This window comes from Thermobia domestica, chromosome 7 (genome assembly GCF_964235325.1).
Source record: "Thermobia domestica chromosome 7, izTheDome1.hap1.1, whole genome shotgun sequence".
Lineage (NCBI taxonomy): Eukaryota > Metazoa > Arthropoda > Insecta > Zygentoma > Lepismatidae > Thermobia > Thermobia domestica.
The window spans coordinates 203715967-203739246 of record NC_137460.1 but is presented as its reverse complement, the minus strand read 5'-3'; the positions used below and the strand labels follow the sequence as shown (position 1 = coordinate 203739246).

General features: G+C 35.0%; 1 protein-coding gene across 1 annotated transcript; it reads right to left on the bottom strand.

The window, feature by feature from the left end:
- Window positions 1-1119: 1119 nt before the first annotated feature.
- On the bottom strand, window positions 1120-22509 carry LOC145688990 (uncharacterized). Its single transcript, XM_081763141.1, has 3 exons — window positions 22272-22509; window positions 17422-17711; window positions 1120-1774 (listed from the first exon to the last, which is right to left on the bottom strand). Exons 2-3 carry the CDS (start codon window positions 17686-17688, stop codon window positions 1616-1618), a joined length of 426 nt encoding a protein of 141 aa, XP_081619267.1. The 5' UTR covers window positions 17689-17711; window positions 22272-22509; the 3' UTR covers window positions 1120-1615.
- Between the last annotated feature and the right edge of the window lie 771 nt (window positions 22510-23280).

Sequence of the window (23280 nt, the reverse complement as noted above, 5' to 3'; positions counted from 1 at the left end):
GGAAGCGAGTGAGGTTAGATTTACATCGAAGTTGCACCACCTGAATGTGATGTAATGCCACGTGGTATTATCATGGGGGCAAAGATGGAATAAAACTAGCCCTGCGGAGCTTCTAACCTCTTTCGCTCGTTGACGCTTGCTCAGCTATGTTTCGTAACGTAAGTAAATCACTTTTTTTATGAATACATTTTTTGTGTGCAAAGTCCTTCTCCCTCCTGGTACCTCCGGCACATCCCCCTCTATCTCCCCCACTTTCTCCTACAACCCCTCGCTTCACGAGGGCCCCACTTCTTACTGTTCTGTTGGTTTATAACGTCCTTATTTATAAGAGCTATCAGAAATCTCTAGGTAAATGATGGAAAAAGCACAATTTATAAATTATATATTACGTACAAGGGTAAATGAGTATTATTTTCATCTCATTTTAATAAAAAACTGTTATAAAATTTTAAAAATATATCAAAAATATCCTTTGGGCCGGGTTTGAACCCAAGCCAAAAGCGATTTTCATTACTAGCCCGCTCGCTAACATGCTCAGCTTCGAGAATCGACAGCGTCTTGTGTTTGATTTGTGCCTAATGTATGCTATGTGGCGAAAAACGGATAACTCCAACAAATCAGACCCGTGTATTTAGCTCCTATGGCTAGGGTCCAGTGTGATTAAAATATATGGCATCCATATGCGATCCTGGCGCCGTGCCTTTTCACAGTTGAGTTGAGACTAAGCTATAGAAGCTATTTATTTGGCATGTATATTCTTATGCTAAAGCTTTTAAGTTTTATTACTTCCGACTTCATATAGTTATAAATAAAGGTTTCACATATCTCAGAAATAATAATAATAATAATAATAATAATAATAATAATAATAATAATAATAATAATAATAATAATAATAATAATAATAATAAACAATGACCAATCTTTGCATGATATATATAAACTTCATTGCTTCTTTCACGTTCCCCTATCTTTCTGAAAATAGTTATTATTTTCATCTATGTTTCATATTTCATAGATAGTTTATGAAAGATCAATATTTTGAAGAAATTACATCAGGCAGACATTACAGCTGAAGATTTCACCAGGAAGGCTTCCAAACACGGTAATCTATTCAATTGTGAGATCTCTTTATTGGAAAAGTATTGGAAACTCCATCTTTTATTGTTGTTATTATAAACACTATTAAGTAATTTAACTATAGATAGAATATTTTTATCATTACATCGCATGCTTGTAATCGATGACCTTTCGCTATTGTAATTTAAAAACATACAGTAAATCTATAGATATTCACAATATAACACTGATAATTTCAATGTGACTATAGTTTGTAGTTTGTGTAGTATTTCAGCACTACAACAAGCTAATTGGTATAAAACAGCATGTACAAACGCCAAGAAGAACTACATACAAAGAATATTTATTTTTATATATACCTTGTTCTTCTGTGTTTACATACTAAACATTAATCTACCTTCTATGGCTATATACAATGCCTGAGTTTCCGAAATATGGTTTACTATTTTCCAAATCGTAAGACCAACCATAAACTCCATTTCAACGTCCTTAAATGTTAATTTTGATTTGCCTATCCTTGCTGGTCCATAGCCTCCTAACAGTTATGGCGCTTAATGTCAGACTCAGAACGTTTTCTCTTCGCAGTGTAGTATATAACCAAACATAAGAAGAGTATACGCCATGTTCTGGTGGTTGTTTTAGGACGAACTCCTGCCCTTCGTGTAACTCGTTTCTTTAATTCATTAGCAAACTCCTAAAATGATGACAAAAAAAGATAAGAAATTTAGATCAGATACAGATACGAAGAAATGTTACAGTCAATACAATGTTAAGAAAACATATACAATTTACTACGTAAATATGAAAATCCAATTGTTAATAGAAGAATGTAGAAACTTCACAAAATTTAAATGACAAGGGTTAACATCTAAAATATTGCCAAGATCTTCCAAATCATCGTATGTAAACCAACATAACAAGAGTAGGCCTACAGTGCCATGCCGTAGAAAAACAGTTCCCGGGACGAGAGTATACGACGGCGCGTCCGTAATGAGTGAGATCGACAAACAAGCCGCGAAGTGCCTCATGGTTGGCACGAAGCGTAAGATAATTTTTAAAAATAAACCCCGTTTTTCCTTGATTTTGAGCACTTTCTATTACTTTATCCTTCCATTTTATATACGTATATGCACATGCATTTTTCTAAAGTGAGTAACGTTTTTCCTTTCTCTTTCTCTGTCCTTTTTCCTCCCGAATTTTGCGCCCCCTTGCGTTTGCGGCAGGAGCCGTCGAACCGCTCGGTTCTCGGCTGCACGGCACTGCAAGAGTACACATTATGCACTGATATGTTGTGACAAGAAAATTTAAATTTAAAAAAGTAAACATTTCTCAATGACAGAGATGGAAAATCGAGTTTCGAAAACAAATTTGCTATCTTCAATGATCATAAGATTTTTTTAGCAGTGGAATAAAATATGAATAAAACTTTTCTTCAAGTTTAACGTCTCATGTTTATGCTCCGAGTCTAAAAGAGACTGTTATGGCAACGAATGAATTTGTGGAATGAAGAAAGTGGGACGAAGCGGGAGAACCCCGATAAACTACACAGGCGGTGTTAGTTCAAAACAAAACCTAGTTGGTGTGAGCTAGGATCAAACTAGGGATACAACACACCAGGAGTAATCAACCACTCCTCGCCAACGAAGCAAAGAAAAACGTAAATTGCGATTTCATGTCACTTTTGCGCAGGGCATGCCTTTTAGTAAACACTGTCCCAGTACACCATCACATTTCGATTTTGACTTCCCATCGTTAAAAAATATTTGGACCCGACTGTTCGTAACTCGCTAGAAAAGAGCCCTATTTAGCTAACAGACGAATCTTTTATGTACTCATTAACTAACTAACTCTATGGCCTATGGAACCCGGAGGTTAAGGATGGACACGAGCTGAGCTAAAACTTGACTCGACTCGAAACTCAAAGCTAATTCGAGTCGAGTAAAAGGTAATTTTCTCAAGTCGGGTTCCGAGCCGAGTCACTGTGTTGAGGTCGATTTTCGAGTCGAGTCGAGTTTGATAAATGGCTTGCTCGTTCAGCTCGTTTTAACTTGTTTTGAAATCATGGCCTGATTAGACTGGAAAGCAAAAGCTATGAGAAATGTAAACAGAAATGTGGAAAAATTTTAGTGTTGCTCACGAGATGGGAGACTGCTCTTATCTCGTCTCATCTCGAGTAACAAGACGACAATGGATTTTTATAACGAGACAGCCTCAAATGTCATGACCACCAATATAAGTATATAGACCCTACTATAGTTCTTTTTAGCCATAGGCACCAAGGCTGAGACCTGCACGGTTGAAGTTTTGAGCCCGAGCAGAAGTCCAACCCGGGTAGTGATGTTAATCGGCTCAACTCGGTTCAACTAAGCGAACAGCTTGAGCCGGCTCGGTTGAGATGAGGCACCGACTCGGCTCAGGTGAGCCATTGGCTCCGTTGGGTGAGCTGTTGGTTTGGCTCGATATTGAATGAGCTGTGAGCCAAGCCGTTCGAGTCTTGAGAACCTTAAACCCGGACAGAGTAGTTTTGAACATGTTTGACGGGCGTCCTTTAACTTTTAACAATTTTTTGTTCGAGCCCAGATACCTGCTTCTCCGGAACTCAAACCCGTAACCTCGTGAACGATTTCCTTCCCTCCTAGACTTCACGACTAGGTCAGCAGTCAACTAGTTTTTAATATTCAGATACAAACCGCCTATCTTTCATGTTTATACACGCTGTTGTTGTTATAATAATAATAATAATAATAATAATAATAATAATAATAATAATAATAATAATAATAATAATAATAAGTTGTAGTAGTAGTAAGTATCATTGATAATAATTATATTGTCTATATAGGATACTTGAAGAAAGTACTTGAAACTACACACAGTATTTGGCTCGACTCGACTCGAAACTCGAATCAAATTCGAGTCGAGTTGGAGGAAATTTTTCGAGCCAAGTTCTCGAGTCGAGCTAAAAGATGTCTGTTTCAAGTCGGGTCGAGTTTCCATGAAAACTCGCGAGAACTCGCTTGTGCCCATCCCTACCTAAGGTTCAATGCCGCTTTCTGAAAAGCTCTTCACTGAATTCTTTCTTTAGCCAACTGGATCCAGTTTCTACTTTGTACTCCTATTTCTGCGAGATCCATCTTAATATTGTACTCCCATCTGCACCTAGGTCTTCTTAATGATCGTTTTTGGTTGGTCTTCCAGTTAAAAATTTGAAAGCGTTGTACTTTCTTTCATTCTGGATACATGACCTACCCATCTGAGCTTCGTAGACTTGATGACTAACAATGTTTGGTAATCGGTATAAATTATGTAGTTCCTAGTTATGAAGTTTCCGTCATTCCTCATTCACTATCCTCTTGGGTCCAAATATTCGTCTCAGGATCTTGTTTTCAAATACTTTCAGTCTATGTTCTTCCCTCAGAGCAAGCAATCATGTTTCGCAACTATACGCTACAACATGCATTATTATTGTTTTATGTATTTTAAGCTTCACATTCCTCGACAGAGTTCGCGATGACAAGATTTTGAACTGAATAATAACACGAATTCCCTGCTGTTCGTCGACATTTAATTTCTTCGTGAATATGGTTTTCGTCTGTTAATATTGATTCTGGATATTTGAAAGTATCCACTTTATCAAAAATATTATTTGATATTTTAACGCATTCATAATTTGCCGTATTACGGTTCAGACGCACTTCCATGTATTTAGTTTTCTCTCCATTTACTTCTAAACCCATGTGCTTGCAAGTGTTTAATAAGACCTCTGCATATTTTGTTGTCTGTAGGTAGTCATTCATTAAAATAGCTCACAATAGCAATGTATATTCAGAGTTCTTTAATAGTTACGCGATATTTTACATATTTCTTTATGAATGAAACATACTCAAATGTGAAACGTTGTACTACTAACGGAGTCCACAATTACAGGTTGGCCCTCGGTAATATTCTGACTAGTTATACACGTAAAAAGAAAGTTATTTAGGAAACAAGCTCCAATTTTGATATGTTTACTAATGATATTTACCGTAGAGTAGCATATTGTATCTCTGTGTGTATGAGTTGTAGGCAATATGGCATGTTAGACGAAGAATAACACTGAACTGTGTACACGTTCCTTTTGCTGAGAATGTCATTCTTATGGTTTGACAAGCTGTCATCAACTTGCTTGCTGACATTATTGGTCAGTTTGTTTTTCTTCATTTTTTTCTAATTATTATCACATAGCTTTCAAGCCTGCTACAGGTCCACTATTAACTGTTAGATATACTTTGTAGAAAATGAATAATAGTATGTGCTCTTCAGACGTATGTCGGGGCTCGACCTATGGCCCTTCTAACTCCTGATATTCGTAGAGACATGACTTCTCAGAACTCATTAGATCTAATTGTTTGGGTTTCTGACCAGAGGGTTTTATATGAAAACGTATTATTTACTCGCGTAATTCACGAACTTTTTTGATCAACATTTTAAAATCTGAAACTAGGTGCGAGGTTTATGCAAAACAACGATTTAACATAGGTTTAAAATGAAACTAAAATATGATAATTAATGAGAAAATGATTGTTTATTCATATGAGTGAAACTTACAGTGGTCCATTTTCCATGATTGTTCCCTTCCTTAGAATTATAGTTCTCTTCTGATTTACGCATATTTTCTTCTGTCTGCTGCCCCAAAGCATCCTCCTTATTTACGTCCAGCGCTGTATTCCAGTCGTGAAAAAAGAGAATAACAAATACACGTTTATCCTACATGTCTCAATCCGTCATATTCAGGATCATATGTTCGATCGACGGATATCCTACGGCCATATTTCGTTGCAATTTGCATCAACACAACGCAAATTTTGTGTTTTAGTTTACGATTATCAGGATAGTATTTAAATTTTGCATATGTTACGTTGCGTTAATCTCCGCAATTTTTTGCGAAACCTGGTGTGGAACGGTCCCTTTATTTGTCCAGTTGGTGTCAAACTGTCCCCACTTTCAGTTATCCACTTGCACACAACTATCTCATGTTGTATTTAATAACTTCTTTGCGGAAACATTTCAACGTCGAACATTGATGTAAGACCGCCAGGGAAACTGCCAGATCTGTTTTCATCTCAGTCCTTCTCAGATGTGTTAAGACAGAGTTCAACTTAGCACATTACGATACTGAAAATTCTTTCTCCAGACCTTGAAAAATCTAGTTAAATTTTATTTTCTTAAAATCTCATTTTAAAAATTCAGGCGCTTGAATTACGCGAATAAATATAGTAAATACTAACCGCCTTACGCAGAGTCGTTTTGACGTATGATTAGCGTCAGACTAAAAGTCTGACTACTGCACGAAACATGTTAGTCGAACTCTTTAGTATGACACTAATACCGCGTCAAAACGATTCTGCATAAGACCCTAAGTGTTTAGCTTGCATCAAAACAAACATTGTACTTTCAGAGTGAAATCTTGCAATATAGAAATCAGACTGTCTACATATACATGTGTATGTAAAGAAACAATTTTCGTAACATAAATCTGCAATGTCAGTGTTTGCTATCTCATCCGCACACATATTACATAAAAGTCAAAATTTAACAAATTTCCTAATGGGGCGTTTATACTTAGTCGATTTGCGTTTGATTCAGTTGAATTGACGTCACTTTCAACTTAATCGACCGTGTAAACAGGACTTCAACTTAATCGCTTGTTGATCGAAAGCGACTAATCGACTAGCAACTGAATTGAAAGACGTTCTATTTTCTGTGGTCGATTCTATTTTCTTCTGCTATAACATCGCAAATTGTACCAATTACTTTTTGCTTGGACATCTTTAAAATTGCCAGTCGATTTCGAATCGACCAGAGGAGAGCGAGTCGACAAGCAGCATTCAATTTCGGTTGAAACAATTGAACACATCCATCGATCTGATTCGGCCTAGTTGCTTCGATTTAGTCGCAAATGCAGCGAGTCGATTTAGCCGTGCGACTAAATCGACCAAGTGTAAACGCTCCATAACAGATAAACAATTTATTTTCAATAATAATAATAATAATAATAATAATAATAATAATAATAATAATAATAATAATAATAATAATAATAATAATAATAATAATAATAATAATAGATTATCGATCTTTTTAAATAAAAGTACGAATAGTTGATCTCTTCGAGTCGAAGTTAATAAAAGAATAGATCCCTGTTAGCACCGTTAGCAGACAGGTAATGATATTGAAACTGATAAATATATTACGTGAACAAAATGAATTATTATTACTTTAAAATTTTGAGAAAAAATGATATTCTAATTTACAGGGCTATAAACGTGGTTTTACTTCAGGTGTAACGAGACAATACTATCTCCCACTCACACAACAACATAAGTGTGCTGCTCAACGATGTGGTGCTGGACTAGAACAACTCCAGGTCAGCTGAAAAAGACAAAAGATATTGACACAATTCTACATACCTTAATACACCTCCTGCTGAAGAAATGATGCACTGCGATTTCATGGTAATTAACGATTTTAATACGCTGTAGGCACACGTTAAAACACTGTACACTAATTTACAAAAACGAGAAAAAAATACTTTCGATTGTGAATTTCGAGGTTAGTTTCACAGAAAAGTTTTTTTTTTATATTGATATAGGCCTTTCTTTGAATGTGATAAGAGTTCGTGCACGTTACATCACACTTCTTGATCCTGGTTCCTGGCAGTTCCTGTGGATTCCATGTCCTTTGGTTCCCGCGTTGGCCTCACTATCTTCCGTTTTAGTGAGACGTATGTCCACCGTAGGCCCCGTTTCTCTTCTCATTAAACGAGGCTTTCTACAACACTGATGTTTCGCATCGTTGACCGCTCTAGAAAGGACTGTAGCGTTCTTACTGCTATGACTAGTCCTTCTTGCAGTAAGAAGCTAGTCTTTTAGGGAATAAATTGACGTTTCCCATTCTCACGGTGCACGTAGTAGTTTGCTTGCGTGATAAATGCTCGTTTCGCCTAACTAGCGCGATTCAGCCCGTTAAATGGCTATTGAGCGACTAGCTAACTTTCATCACCCTAATACTAAAGGGAAGATGACACTGACTTTGGATCACTTGATACAACGATTGTTCGTAGTTTCCGTTTTCAAAGTTTTGCTTCAAAACTCATTGTAAAGGTTTTACGTTTAAAAAAAACTATTATTGTTCTGTAACAATCAGGCCCGTATCCAGGGGGTTCTAGGGGGGCCGGCCCAACTAAAGTTTTTCTGGCCCCCCTAAAATTTTCACGGTAGGCTTGCAAATGAACTATAGTATAATGATGAATTATAATATTATTGGTTCGGCCTCCCCAAACTTCAGCCGGGCTCCCCTACATTTTTGGGCTGGCTACCGGCCTGGTAACAATGTACATATCTGGATACGAGGAACTTTTAACTTTTAAGCGTCGAATAGTCTAGAGCATGACCAAGACTCCTATGCTCTTAAAATGTCTAAACATCAGTTTCTTTGCTTATAACACCAAGCACTATTACGAGCAAAGCGCCGACAGCACTTTCATTCTCGATGTACAAGTCACGAATCTCCTATACAAGAAGAGCGCGAAGAGCAATACTCCTTCTACGAAGTCAAGACACGAAGTACCTAGTCTCTCCTCTGCTATTCTCTTTTAACAATCCATCTGTGGTTGCAAATGTTTGGGCTCGCTTCCCACCTACCGCAATTCTTATTATGACGGGGGTGTTTCGGCGAGAGGGGGTTTCCACCACAGGTCGTTGTCCTTCCTGATCTCATTAGTACACTTTACCTACTTCTCACTGTGATTACATAAAACTGGTAACCAATATTTAAATTCTGCCACTTGCACTGAAGTCTGCAAGGATCAGGCTTTCTTTTGATATGCAACGCTTAATGGAAATAACAACAATAAACACACAAATTAGCTATAAACACTATGTACATACTTTGAATTTGAGTTCTTCTCATCTTCACATTCTGTTTAGGTCGTGCTGCTACCTGTCGGGATTTCTCGTAGGCATTTCACCTGTATGAGGGGTTGTCGCAACTGAGTTATCCACCCGATTTTCAATGTTTTTCTGTGAATTCACTATTTATTAATACACAACACATTAAAATAAGTAACCATACGTATAAATACACATACTGTAAACATATGACATGCTGTCATTTCATCATTACTTAGTATAACATGATTTTGTTTGACGTTGATGATAATTTTCTCCCAGGACGTCATCTGCTTCGACAAGAATTTTGTCGATATTCCATCTATCATATCTCCTCCCCAGGTTTAAACTGTTGCACTTGCTATCCTGAACCAAAAAAAAGCCTTTCTTTTATCAATCTCTAAACCATACAAGAATACGACTAACTTATCCTACATACTACGATATCGAAAACTTCAAGAACATTTTTATATCAATAAAGAATTATTTGCGAAAGCATAATTACAAACAGGGGTGAAGGTTTCTACAAGGAATGCTCGCTCTTTGGTTTTTCTCCTCCAAGCGCCGGAGAAGTTCAAAATTCTAGATAGGCTCTGAGCTGGCGGAAAAGTTCGTTGCGAACCAAGCTTTCTGGGAAATAGGTGTGAGAAACGGACAACTTCGCATTTTCTTACACCTCTTTGTATTCCTGATTTTCACATGTACCTCTCAACTCCAGTAAGTGTTTTTAAGAATGGCTGTTCTCGACATCGTGTCTCCTGTGTACGATGTCTCCAACTGCAATAAAATTGTCGATTATGCCTTTTGTATGACTTTAGATACATGAAGTACAGCCATGTACACCTATACTCTGATTAATTGGGTTAGCAACGATGCACCATATGCTTCACCTTAAGTGTGTTCTCTTCATGTAGACAAAGACTCTTGTCTTTAAACTTTTTGTCTCTGTGCTGCGCTTCAAATGAGCTGAGTTCTACAATTTCATGTTTTCTATATAGAATATTTCTAACGCTTTGCAGTGAAATTATATATTAATTGAAATCAATATTAATAAAATTCTACCTTATTTACATCCTTCACTAAAATAAAGATGATACAAAACACTAATAATAATACACGTAAAATGAACTTAAATCTACATTATTGCTTCCACAACTAATCCTTTACCTAACTACCTAAATCTATACTAAAATATTCATATGCAATACAAACATCTCATACGCAAATTAAGCAAAATAATTATATGCATGAATTAAATGCCTAGTCATTTACATTCGTCGTCGGCAATTCAAAACCTCCTATGTGACATTTTCGGATATTTCGAAATAATAGTACTATCTGGTGCAGCTTTTAGATTCTTTTAGACTCTCTAATTTATTATTACTTGAGAAGGTATCAAGATACGTTCAGCATCAAATATTACTTATAACATCACTTTTATAAAGCGAAAAATCTAACCAGGATACTGTTTTTCGTTTCTCCTGAAAAAATTATAAAAATGCACATAGCAGGTTTTGAATTGCCGACGACGATATGTTATTGTATGCATGATACAGTGTGCAACACTGTATCACTACACTTTACTGTTATGTTTAGTGATAATAGTGCATTTTAAATCTGTGCACACTTGTATGTGATGCTATTTCAAACAAAATATTTTATGCTGAGGTGGCAACACTGCTTCACCTCTGGTAACACTGTTCATGGTTTTCGATAGAGCATTTTGTTCTTATTATATTGTGCAACTCTTGTTTTGATTGCTTTAACGGTTTTCAAGATATTTACTTTAAACGTACATAATTTCATAATATAATTTTTTGGATATTCAAATTTTGAAGCCCCGTAGCTCCTATCCTTCTGGTCCATAACACCTTAAATTTTGTTCATGTTCATTTCTCATGATGCTCTATAAGATGTGCTATGCAGCAATCAGATTTTGGAGATAACTTGTGGGACCCTCCCGTGTTAGAATTAGAGATGCAAAAAAGCCGGCTTTTTTGAATCGATGGTTTTTTGCACATAAAAAGCCGGCTTTTTTGGAAAAAAAACGAGAATTTTGGAAATTTTGGCTTTTTTCATTTTCATGATTTTACTGTTTAAATAGCTTTCTTATAGTATACTCTAAAGTTAAATAAGGTTTCATGACCTAAATGCCATATTTCGCTCTGGAATTCACCATCATGATGGATGGAGCACATGGTTTATGAATTAAAGTAAACATAAAGTACGTAGTATTTGAGGGCAATTTTAATAGCTATTTAACTTTATTTTAACTTCTGAATTATCGACATTTTTTTCTTCTCTAGTCCATTTCTTTTTAGTCATCCGTGTTTCATTTCTTATAGCTTAGTACTCTAGCTTCTAGCACATAATTAAACTTATGTTTTTCAATATATCCATCAGAGCGTACTTCTACATTTCCGTTATACTGTATCTGTGCAATGATTTAACAATAATCTTCCGGACACAATCTTGAATACCATCTGATAGAAATAATCAGTATCGGATTTAGAAAAATATTTGGGAGGGTTTTTTATGAATAATGTTTGTTTTTTTTTTCTAAAAATTCCTAACTTTTATTTAAGAGAAGTCTAAGTTTATGATTACAGGCATAACAAATATTTCGTTTCGTTTGTATATTCAGCTATAATCTCCAGATACAACCTTGAAGACCATTTTACGTATACTGATAATCAGTGGCGGATTTAGAAAAGTATTTTGGGAGGGGCTTTTCTTATTAATGCTTAGTTTTCTAAAAATTCCTAATTTCTTTATTTGAGGACAGCTTGAAGTTTATGAGTAAAGGCAAAACTAATATTTAGTTTGTTTTAGAAATTCCGTATTTCGGGATAGAGGCTTCAATCCAAAAGACATCCCCACCCTAACCCTCTTCGCAAATCCATCACTGCTGGTAATTAGTAATAACAAAGATTTAAAAACGATTAGAAAGGAAGTCGGCCAGGACACACAGTACACGCACTATCTCTATATTCACAGATGGAATTAAGAAAACTTTTGTGAAAATAGTCGAATGCGAGGTTGAATCCCGAACTTCACGATAGAAGCGTGAAAGCTAACCACTCACTCATGTTTATTGTGCTTAACTTAAATATATTCTCTCTCTCTCTCTCGCTCTCTTTTTTTTTCTCTATGGCCACAAAAGCTCTCCATTGACTTCTGTCCTTATCCAATTCAATCCAGTTTCTACTCTGCATTCCTATTTCTGCTATATCCATCTTAATACTGTTCTCCCATCTGGGCCTAAGTTTTCCTAATGGACGTTTCGCGATTGGATTTCCAGTTAAAACTTTGAAAGCGTTCCTACTTTCTCCCATTCTGGCTACATGACCTACCCACCTGAGCCTCCTAGACTTGATGACTCTAACGATGTTTGGTAAACCATATACATTATGTAGTTCCTCCTTATGAAGTTTCCACCATTCCCCATTCCCGTTCCTCTTGGGTCCAAATATTCGTCTCAGAATTTTATTCTCAAATAATTTCAGTCTACGTTCTTCCCTCACCGTAAGCAACCATATTTCACAACCATAAAGCATAACAGGCATGATTATCATTTTATATATTTTAAGCTTTAAATTCCTTGACAGAATTCGCGATGACAAAATATTTTGAACTGAAGGATAACAAGAATTTCCTGATTTTAGTCGACATTAAATATCTTTGTGGGTATGGTTTTGGTCTGGTAATACTGATTCAAGATATTTGAAAGTATCCACTGTGTCGAAAGTATTAATTGATATTTTAACGCATTCATAATTTGTCGTATTACGATCCTTGTGAATTTCCTTGTATTTAGATTTCTCTGCATTTACTCTGTCCCTGCAAGCGTTTAATAAGGCCTCTGTATTTCTTTTGATTATTCTCCTATTAGATTTACATCATCAGCATATACCATAACCTGGTGAATACCATTCAACTCTAGGTCCTGGTTCCTATCTTTGATTTTTCTTATAGCGTACTCCGGAACAAAGCTGAATAATAACGGCCATAACGTATATCCTTGTTTCACACAGAATCTCCTTTTCAGAATCTAGACGTGGAAGCTCGATTTTTCTACTTGGACTTTACTCTGGGATTCATTTAAACACTTAATAAATCTAGCTTTTTCGGTATTCCAAATTCTCTAAGAATGTTGTACAATGTTTCCCTCCTAACCGAGTTGTAAGCCTTTCTAAAATCAATAAACAGTTGATGTACTGGGTAATATATTCCCATTTCTTTTCGAGTATTTATCGAATTGTAAATATCTGGTCTATTTAGACTAAATCCACACTGATAATCTCCAATAATTTCATCTGCGTATGGGGTCAATCTTATTAATGGAATGTTAAGAGAAATGCCTCGATAATTATTACAATCAATTTTGTCGTCTTTCTTGTGAATTGGAACAGTAATTGATTCTTCCACTCTTTTAAAATGTATTCCAAAACGATATGTTGAATTTTCTTGTTAAAAATTCAGAAACCTTCAGGACTGGGTAAACCGTGATGGTGGTTATATATTCTACAGCCTAGGAAACCATACGCTCAGATGAACCGTCTATTACGTATATGATCCATGAACAGAAAATTCGATACTTTCCCGATTCTGAGCAAGCTTAAGAAACAGTCAGTGCATTACAGAATTTGGAGCTTTACCGATTTTGCAGATCCGAAGCACCTGATAGGTGGTAACAGACTATTACGTATGTGATCAATCAGTGAAAAATTTGTTCGAAATATTCATACAATGTATATGAAAGTTAAAACTTAACTGAAAAATTTCAAGAATGTACAGAACCTTCCGAAACGAAGTTCTTGATGTCCAGATTTCTCTCATGTTTTTTCTTTATTTTGCTTCAAAAAGAGGGTGTGTGATATTTTGAAGTAAAAATACTACATACAATTTTGCTAGTTATTTGTGCATCACTTTTAAAGTACTTATTGTATAGCCTATAAGAGGTTAAAATATTATTACATATATTGGTTAATCCTTTGGAATTCATAATGTAAATGTGTTAAGAATTTTAAAAAAATATTTTTGAAATTCATGGTTTATTTTCGAGGTTTCATATTATTATATGCATCAACCACTAATTAAATGAGCTTTGTTGTTGTAGAGAAGCGAAACAAAGTCTGCATTATCAGTTTAAAGCAAAATTTTCAAAAAAGCCCAAAATTTCCCAAGCAAAAAAAGCGAAGCAGAAAAAACCGAGTTTTTTTCAAAAAAGCCGGTTTTTTTCCGAGCCCTTGCATCTCTAGTTAGAATACAGAGTATTAGAAAAAAGATGATAAAAATACCACAATGAGCAAGATAACGAAGATAAAGCCATCTTTTACTTTTGGGAGCCGCTACTAAATAAATAAATAAAGGTATGGGCCATTTCACTAAAGTTTCTCGCTCCTGTTTCTTAAATTAAATCTTGCCATGCTATTGCTGAGCTATAATATTTATAATTAGTATGTGTCTCACTGTTAAAACTACATGTGTCACTATCATAGGCGGTCTTACAATGGATGCAATGGATGCAGGTGTACCAACATTAAACACCGGTCTTCAACAACAATTAATTCAGTTTGTGAATATCTATTTTTTCTGTGTTTGGCTATGTTGCTTTCTGTTGTAAATTCTATTTCTATGAATATAAATTTTGAACATGTTATTGAAGAATGTAATGACATGATTTCATTCAACAGAATAATGTAATAAAATCTCTTGCACTCGTTGTGCTAAGTAGTTTATATTGTGAAACATGTATTCTTAGCTTTTCTCAGATATTTCCTTGAGTACATTCATACTTTACGGGTATGTGTATCCATGTATAAAATTTCTTTAAATATACGCATAAATATATTTATTACGTATATGGTAGTATTTTTGTTTTATTCTTGTCTAATCCGTTTCCAATCTGAACATACATTACTTAAACTGTACGTCTGTTCCTAGTCACTATATTAGAAGACGAACTCAACATCAATCAACATTTTGAGATCACCCTTACTACTCGGAACGCCTAATAAATAATATGCTCCAGTATATTGTATTGGGAATATATACTTTTTAGTGTCATAAAAATCCATTTTTCCCGAATGTATCAAAAATCATACATGAGAATTTATCTTCTTATTTTCTTTAGTAGCCTACGCTCTATTGATTGAAATACTGTATGTCTGTCTCATGTTTGCACAAAGTTTCTCCGTTAGACGCTAATCATATCCTAGAATTTATGATATACAAGGTGTTTCAAAACAACACCGACAACGTTTGGGAGGTGATTCCTGACACCAAGGTAAGACAAAAAGTATAGGCCAAACTGGGTACACAAATGCTTCCTTTCGGAGTTATAGGTTGCCGAAAAACATAAAATTTAATGGTTCATAGCTCCAATACTGTAGGACCAACCGTAGTCGGGTAAAGACTTCACTTACAAATTAGTACGTTTCCTATCCAAATATCCATGTTTCAGAATCCTGTGGTACTTCCGCAACAATTTTTATAGAGGTAGTTGGTGAGTACTTCAAATTATGTTCCTGTAGCCAAACTCCCTCTATAAAAATTTTGCGTTAGTACCGCAGGATTATGAAACATGTATTTGGATAGCACACATTAGTCCCTAAGTGAAGTCTTGACCCGACTACGAAAGGTCCTATAGTTTTGGAGCTATGGACCTTTAAAGTTCATTTTTTCATGTTTTCGGTAGCCTATATATAACTCCGAAAGGAATCATTTGTGCACCCAGGTTGGTCTATACTTTTTGTTTTATCTTGGTGTCTGGAACCACCTCCCAAAAGTTGTTCGTGTTGTTTTGTGAAACACTCTGTATAAACAATCGCTTCGGTCGTTTTAGAGAACATAAATAAATAAATAAATAAAAGTTTATCTACAAGGGTAAACTATATTGTGTGGACTTTTCAGAAGAAATGCTTACGAAATATTGTAGAGTTGATAATGAAACGTTTATTTATGAAATATAACCAAAACTATTTCAGTCGTTTTGAGACAATTAGCTGAAAAGAACTTAACCTCTAAGAGTAAAGTACTTCTTCCGTACTTTTTTTCCAGAAAAATGATATTACATATATAGTTGTTAGGCGCTCACTCAGAAATTTTTGTTGGGAGGGGTCCAACACTACAAGCCCTACAACTTTGTAGTGTTCAACGAGTATTATTCTGCACCCGAAAAGTGAATAAGTAATTGTAAAATACTTCCTCCTATATTTTCAGAAAAAGCATTATAGAATTAGATTGTTTATATATATATATATATATATATATATATATATATATATATATATATATATATATATATATATATATATATATATATATATATATATGGGAAAAAGTACAAATGAAGTGAAAGATCAAATTTCCATGATATATCAATCATTTACCTGTTAAACAAGTAGGGCGGTATGAGAGAATTCGTTAATCGAGTGCTAGTCACAGCCTAGTTAGTAGCATACTAACTTTTAACTAAGGAAGGTGCACTTTTTGGTATTCAGAGTCTACTTTGAGTACAACTAAAAAGTTAATTTGGGCATGATTAACTTATATAACCCCAATGCATCGTGTGAGAAAAATAAATGTGGCATCTACGGAAAAGTAGATTAGCACATGCGTAGTCTCTAAAAATGAAAACACATGAAATACGAAATGTTGTGTCGCACGCTAAACCGTGGGTAAAAGATTAGCCTCTGCTTTAGATTAATTAGTCACATGTGATTAACTTCTTCAAATATTACGTCCTAATCAGAGTCTCTGAATAAAATTTTGATAACCGTCCGTTAGTCAACACCGTAGTATGGCTTTAATCAGACGTCAAAACAACTCTGCATAAGGCCCGTAGAGTTTTATTGAGAAAGTGTACAAAATGTATGTTGAGTTAGGAAGTGTAGGAAGATCTGGACCGGTAGACTCAGTAGGTGTGCCTCCTGGTTGTTAGTAATATATTGATTTCTGAAATATAATAAATATTGTAGAATCAAATCGTTTTCAACAAATTTGCAATTACTGATTTTCATTCTCTATTAAAACACCGTGTGCGTGGATTTCCTCGGGGGTCTCCCGTTTCCTCCCACTTTCTTCATTCCACCATTTCATTCATTACTCATCATCACCGTTTCCTTTAGCCTAACCGGCATAACCATGGGACGTAAAACTCAAATATTTCATTTCATTTTTTCATTCTCTATTAATCAACCTTTATTTTTGAAGCTTGGAGGAAATTTCGAAAGAATTCCATGCTAAATTTTATAAACATCTTAGGCCTTATGCAGAGTCGTTTTGATGTATGATTGGCGTCATACTAAAGGCCTGACTACTGCATGCAGGAAATATATATTAGTCGAACTCTTTAGTATGGCACTAATCACGCGTCAGAACAACTCTGCATAAGGCCCATTCTATTTACCTTTCCGTCATCAGTATGTAGGCCTATATTTTCTTTTGTTGTTTCATTATTAACTTGTTCGTCCGTCTGTTCTGTGATGACATCTTTTGCTGCTTGTGGATCAATTACGTCGACAAACTCTAGAGTATCTGCATGAATTACAGCTGGGATTGCAATGGACTTCTCATCAAGGCAATAAATCAATGATCTTCCAGAATGTGGAGAACTTAGTACTATGGTAACACTGCAACAAACTGTAATAATGATGTTGATTGGTAGTGTAAACATTATTTAATTTTTATTCGAAGTACCTGTAAGAAATTAAATACAAATTAGTAATAATCATTTCACAGATAATTTTTGTTTGTGACCTTACATAAAACAGATGAGAATTTTCTGCTTTAAAAAAAAATCGTTAGAAGAGGAGGATGTATTGCAATCGATCTACAGATGAAATTTGGCGTAGACGTAGATATTGACTTGCTTAGAAGCGTTGCAAGGTCTAGATTTATCTGGAAATCTATAAGATTATTCATAGCAATATTCAAAACAAGAAATTTTAGTATGATGTACAACGTTCTCTATTGAAAAATTGGGGGCGCGGTGGCTCAGTGGTAGAGCGTTCACCTCTGGTGCTTGGGATCCCGGGTTCGATCCCAGCCCCCGCCAAGTGAACTTTGTGGTGCACAAACACCGCGCTCGTGGGTTTTCTCGGGGTTCTCCCGTTTCCTCCCGCTTTCTTCATTCCACCATTTCACTCATCTCTCATCATCACCGTCTCCTTTAGCTTAACCGGCATAATCGTGGGACGTGAAACTTAAAGATTTCATTTCATTTTTTTTCTATTGAAAAATTCTTCCTTCAATACACATTTTAAAGTTCCAATATACCCATTGCTAAAATAAGAAACAAGCTTTTTTAAAAATACTTTCTCATTTCAAAACCTGTTGTTTGAACAGTTGGTTGTTGCTAAAAAAGACGATACGTTGAGCTAGAGATACGTTACAGAACGATTCGACGGCTTAGTGTCATAGGAACGTATCTACAAAAAGTTAGTTCTCCAGAATTGTTTTTTCGCATTTGAGTTTAGTTTTTGATAATCCAAAATGCTTTTTATTTGATCAACTATTTTTACAAGGAAGTTTGACTTATAATCATTTCACAAAAAGAAACGTTCGAGCTTTGATAATGTCAGAAATGTTAGTATCTCAGAAAAACAATTGTTTGTAGATAGTACGTTTCTTTAACACCAAGCTATCGAATCTTCCACTCTGCCTTTCTGTTTCCAATCCTCTTTCGCTCTTTCTGTCTCTTCTGCTTTGTCAGTAACTGGTCACCTTCAAGACTTTCTAAAGTTTAGGGTCATCCTATCCTTGAATTTTCTGTCTTATAGAAAAAGTACACCGATTTTTACGCGTAATATTAGCGACGTAATTACGCTAGTTGGCGCCCGGGCAAGAACTCCCCTTAGTGCCCTTCCCCCCGACCAATTAAACCTTAGCGCTCCCCCATATATTTGCCCAAATTTGCGCCCTCCCAGTCCGACGCCCGTGGCACAAACCCTGTCTTCCCCCTAGTTACGTCACTGCGTGATACCTCCGAATGGTACAAACGATTTTTTTTTTCATTTGTTCCGTTTCGATATTATCTATTAAATAGTTCTACTTTGTTGAAGAATTGGACGACATGTGAAATAAGTGTAAAATTATTACACACACACACACACACACATATATATATATATATATATATATATATATATATATATATATATATATATATATATATATATATATATATATATATATTAATAAAAATATGAATTTATGAATTTCTACAAGTATTTTAAGGTAGATTTTCAGATATTTTGCTTTTCCGACCTGGCTACGCTGTTGCTTAGTACGCATGAGAAATATTTTTCCGCCCAGAGTTTTGATAGTTTAAGAGTTATTGGCCATCGAAGTTGAGGAGAAGGAGAAGTAGAGGAAAGTATATGAATCAAACCTTAATTTGAATTCAAACAGTAATCTGTTAGACATAAATAAATGCAGTGTGTACTTGTTACCATAAAGATTTGCTAAAGCCAATGAAAGAACTAATATTATTTTTTTCGAAATGGGGAAACATTAATAGTAGTAATTATGAGTATTTAACTTTTTTGACCTTTAATTGGTCTATTCACCAGAAAAAAAGAATTACAGAAACAATATAACTCGTTACCACTTTTCAGACTCCTCCGATCTTGTACGAATTTGGCATGCGAGAACGCCTTGCCTTCTTAGCAAAGATTACCTAACAAGTGGTTAGATTTCTTGCTTCGCAATTGGAATATCCTCGATTCGAATCCGGTAGCCGTTTAACCTAAAGTTACCATGATTTCCTTAGCTCTGTCCTGCATGGTGCTCTTAAAGTTGTCCAAGTTAGTTCCAATTCCTTTTCCGTTGCTGTTCTTACTGTAGATTGTTAACGATTTAAGTGTAAATTCCGCTCGTAGGGTTGTATAGGAATTTGTTAAACGAACAAAGGTGAAATTGATTAATTGATAGGGATTATAAGGGGACGTGAGCACCTTCTTTTTCAGGTGTACGCTTCAACTTTAAAATTCGTAACAAATTACAATATTCAATTTTCAAGAAGTACATCTTTCAGGTTAACGCACCACAGCTATGCCCTTTTGGTTAAGGAAGACGATGATTAAAGCACTGATTGATGAAGGAAGAATTGGAATGAGAAAGTGGGAGAAAACCCTTGGACATAAAGTTGTCCACCTCCAGTTTACTTGGCCGTGATCGAACCAGGAAACCCACACACCAGAGATAGCGCTTTGCCACTGAGCCACACTGCCCCCTACTAAGAAATATAACACACCCAGCTGTAAAGAAAGATACTATGTGCAATGTCTGTAATGTTCTAAGTTTGGTTGTATAGATTATGTTTTCCTGCTAAGACAATGTACATGTTTTTTTTTTGTGTGTGTGTGTGTGTGAAATCTGAAAATGTCCTTTTTTTTTTCTAATGTGAAACCTAAATATGTCCTTTTCAAAGTTAACCCTATGCGGGCTTAATGATGTAGCTCTCCAACTCAACGAAAAATTTTAATAATAGCAAACAAAATGATCATCACCCAAGTATTTATACGAACACTATTCCAATACATTGCAAGCTGTTCAAGGCTGAAATAGTGTCTAGTGGTCTCTCCACAGTAGAGGATAAACTCGCTAGAATTTTAGAAAGTCGAGCAAAATATTGTGTTATTAGTCGAGAAAAAAAAAACCACTGGTTAACTCGTGCATCCATACTAGAGTTCAATCTTAGAATATACAGGGTGGCCCAAAAATAGGTATATAGCCCTGCATTGATCAAGTATAACATTCTAGTTTATGGATCTATTTGCTTCGGCTATTTCGAGCTTAAGATATAAGTAAAAACACATTAAGAACAAATAATAAAGAAACTAAGTCTACCTGATGGATAACAATAAGAAATGATAAAAATGCAATGAGCTGATCAGTACGGTACTGTATACCTACTTTCGGGTCATCCTGTACATAGCGTTGCAATATTTCAAAAATTTGAAAATCCGGGACGCTACTGAATTATGAGAATCTTTGAAATGCTTAAAATGAAAAGAAGTGTTATATATTAATTTACTTTCTTCCATTAGATAGAGTTATTCAAGTATTACGTAATCACATTTTTAATCAATTTAGGAGACCTGCTCCTCCCTAGTTAAGCAAACGTAAGCAGATGATTTACCCCCTCCGTCCCGGTAAACATTTTTTTTTTAAATTTCTCAGAATCTGTTGTTTTGTAGCTTTCAAAGTCTCTTAGATATATATATATATATATATATATATATATATATATATATATATATATATATATATATATATATATATATATCTTGTATGATCAGCGGAAAATTACAAAAAATATTGGTGGGGGATTATTGATTAAAATATTTCATAAGCAAGATGCAGTGTCAAAGTATTTAAATCGTGAAGTTAATTAAATCTGTGTTATATGTATTAAAGTTTTTTCTTTTTCTTTCTTTCTTTCTTTCTTTTTTTTTTTACTTTTGAATTGCATTATTCAGAAGTTGAAGAGGATAATTATATAACTAATCCTGTGTAAAACCCAAACTATAATATTCTCTTCCTTTCTTCTTTGCTGAAATCCGGGACATTTAAGCGTCCCGAGAAATATTTTCAGAACGCCGGGACGCAGATCTCAATTCCGTGACGGTCCCGGATTTTCCAGCACAAATGGCAAACATAGATATACAGCAAGTGATTTAGCAACATGTAGGATCGTGGCTTGTGCCATAATTATTTTCAATGGAAATAATAATAATAATAATAATAATAATAATAATAATAATAATAATAATAATAATAATAATAATAATAATAATAATAATAATAATAATAAAGAAGCGTATTCGCAACAGTTGGTGGACACGGTAACTTCAGCTACCGGTCCCCGCTTTGGAAACAGTCTTCTCCTAACACTAAAAATTAATGGCAATATGGGGATCGAGGATTTTATCCGTCTCGCTCTAACCGATTTTGAAGAATTGTCGCAGGTGGTTTGAGGAAAAATTATGAAGGAGCAACCAAATTTAGAAAAAACATCCCTACTTCAACAGTTGACAGTGACCTTTTGTTTTCTAGCAACACATCTACACTAGCTCTTGTTGTGGGACAAACCACAAGTTTTTCAACCTAAGTTGGACTACTTCATTTTTATCTCTTTCCTAGATTTGTTTTCCGACTTCTCGCTCGAATTTGTCACTAGACACAGTTCGCTCGACTTATCACCTAGTGTGGACAGACCTTTACAGAAAAAAAATCTTGATATGGAGTTCTTACCTTGTCTGGTTAATGCAAAATATTTCGTACGTAGTGAAGAAATTGATAGTTTGTCATCCTGATGCTGCACTATTTATAATAATAGGGTTTCCTAAGAAAAAAAATACAAAGATATTTCACTGGTAAATCAATGGTACGTTTAGTAGATCATGATTTTAAAACAAAATGCTTCTTAAATGGCTAGAGTCGAGATTCCACCTCGAAGAAATCAAAATCTTATAGTATTTCTTTCACGTAATCTGTCTTTTAACGCATGTTTTAGTGTTGTGTTGTGATGTTTACATCCTGACCGCGGCATGCGGTTTATTTGCATTCAACAGCAGCAGATGTCAGTGAGTCAACACAAGGCCATCTGAAAACAGGAAGTTATTATCATTAAGATGTACAGTTCCTCCCAGTTTAAGTGTTTATTATTCTAGAAAATTAGCAATAACAAATGTAATATAGCCTGCCAAAAGTGGAGTAATCTCAACTCTTTCAATAGTAAACATTGATAAGTCTGTGACTTAACCACACGGGAAATATTTAACATATTTAGCATAGTTTTCAAAAATTAGTACATGTAATGCTGGTAATCCGACGTTTCATTCCTGGAACGAAAACAGTTCTATTCGTTTATATCAATGGTTCCCAACATTGGGGACGTAAATAGCGAGCAAGGGTGAAACAAAAGCTAATGCCAGAAATAAAGTATGAAATTATAAATAAATCAGCATTTACGATTAAGCTCTAGCAAACTTCTCAAATGCTTCATTTTTGACTACAAAATAATAAATATTGCTCTCTTTTTACATTACTCATAACTCTTCGTTTTAAGCTTTTCGTTAACAATGTCTCGACTTTTAAAAAATGTGGAAGGGTTCTTGGAAGAATTGAAATAGTATTGGAAGTAGTGAAATTAAAGTATTTGAAAGTGACATTTAAACCATTTATAACTGATTTAGAAAGATTTAAAAATATATAGCCAGGGGTAAAAGTGAGGTGGAACGCCGTCCCCCACCTCCAAGAA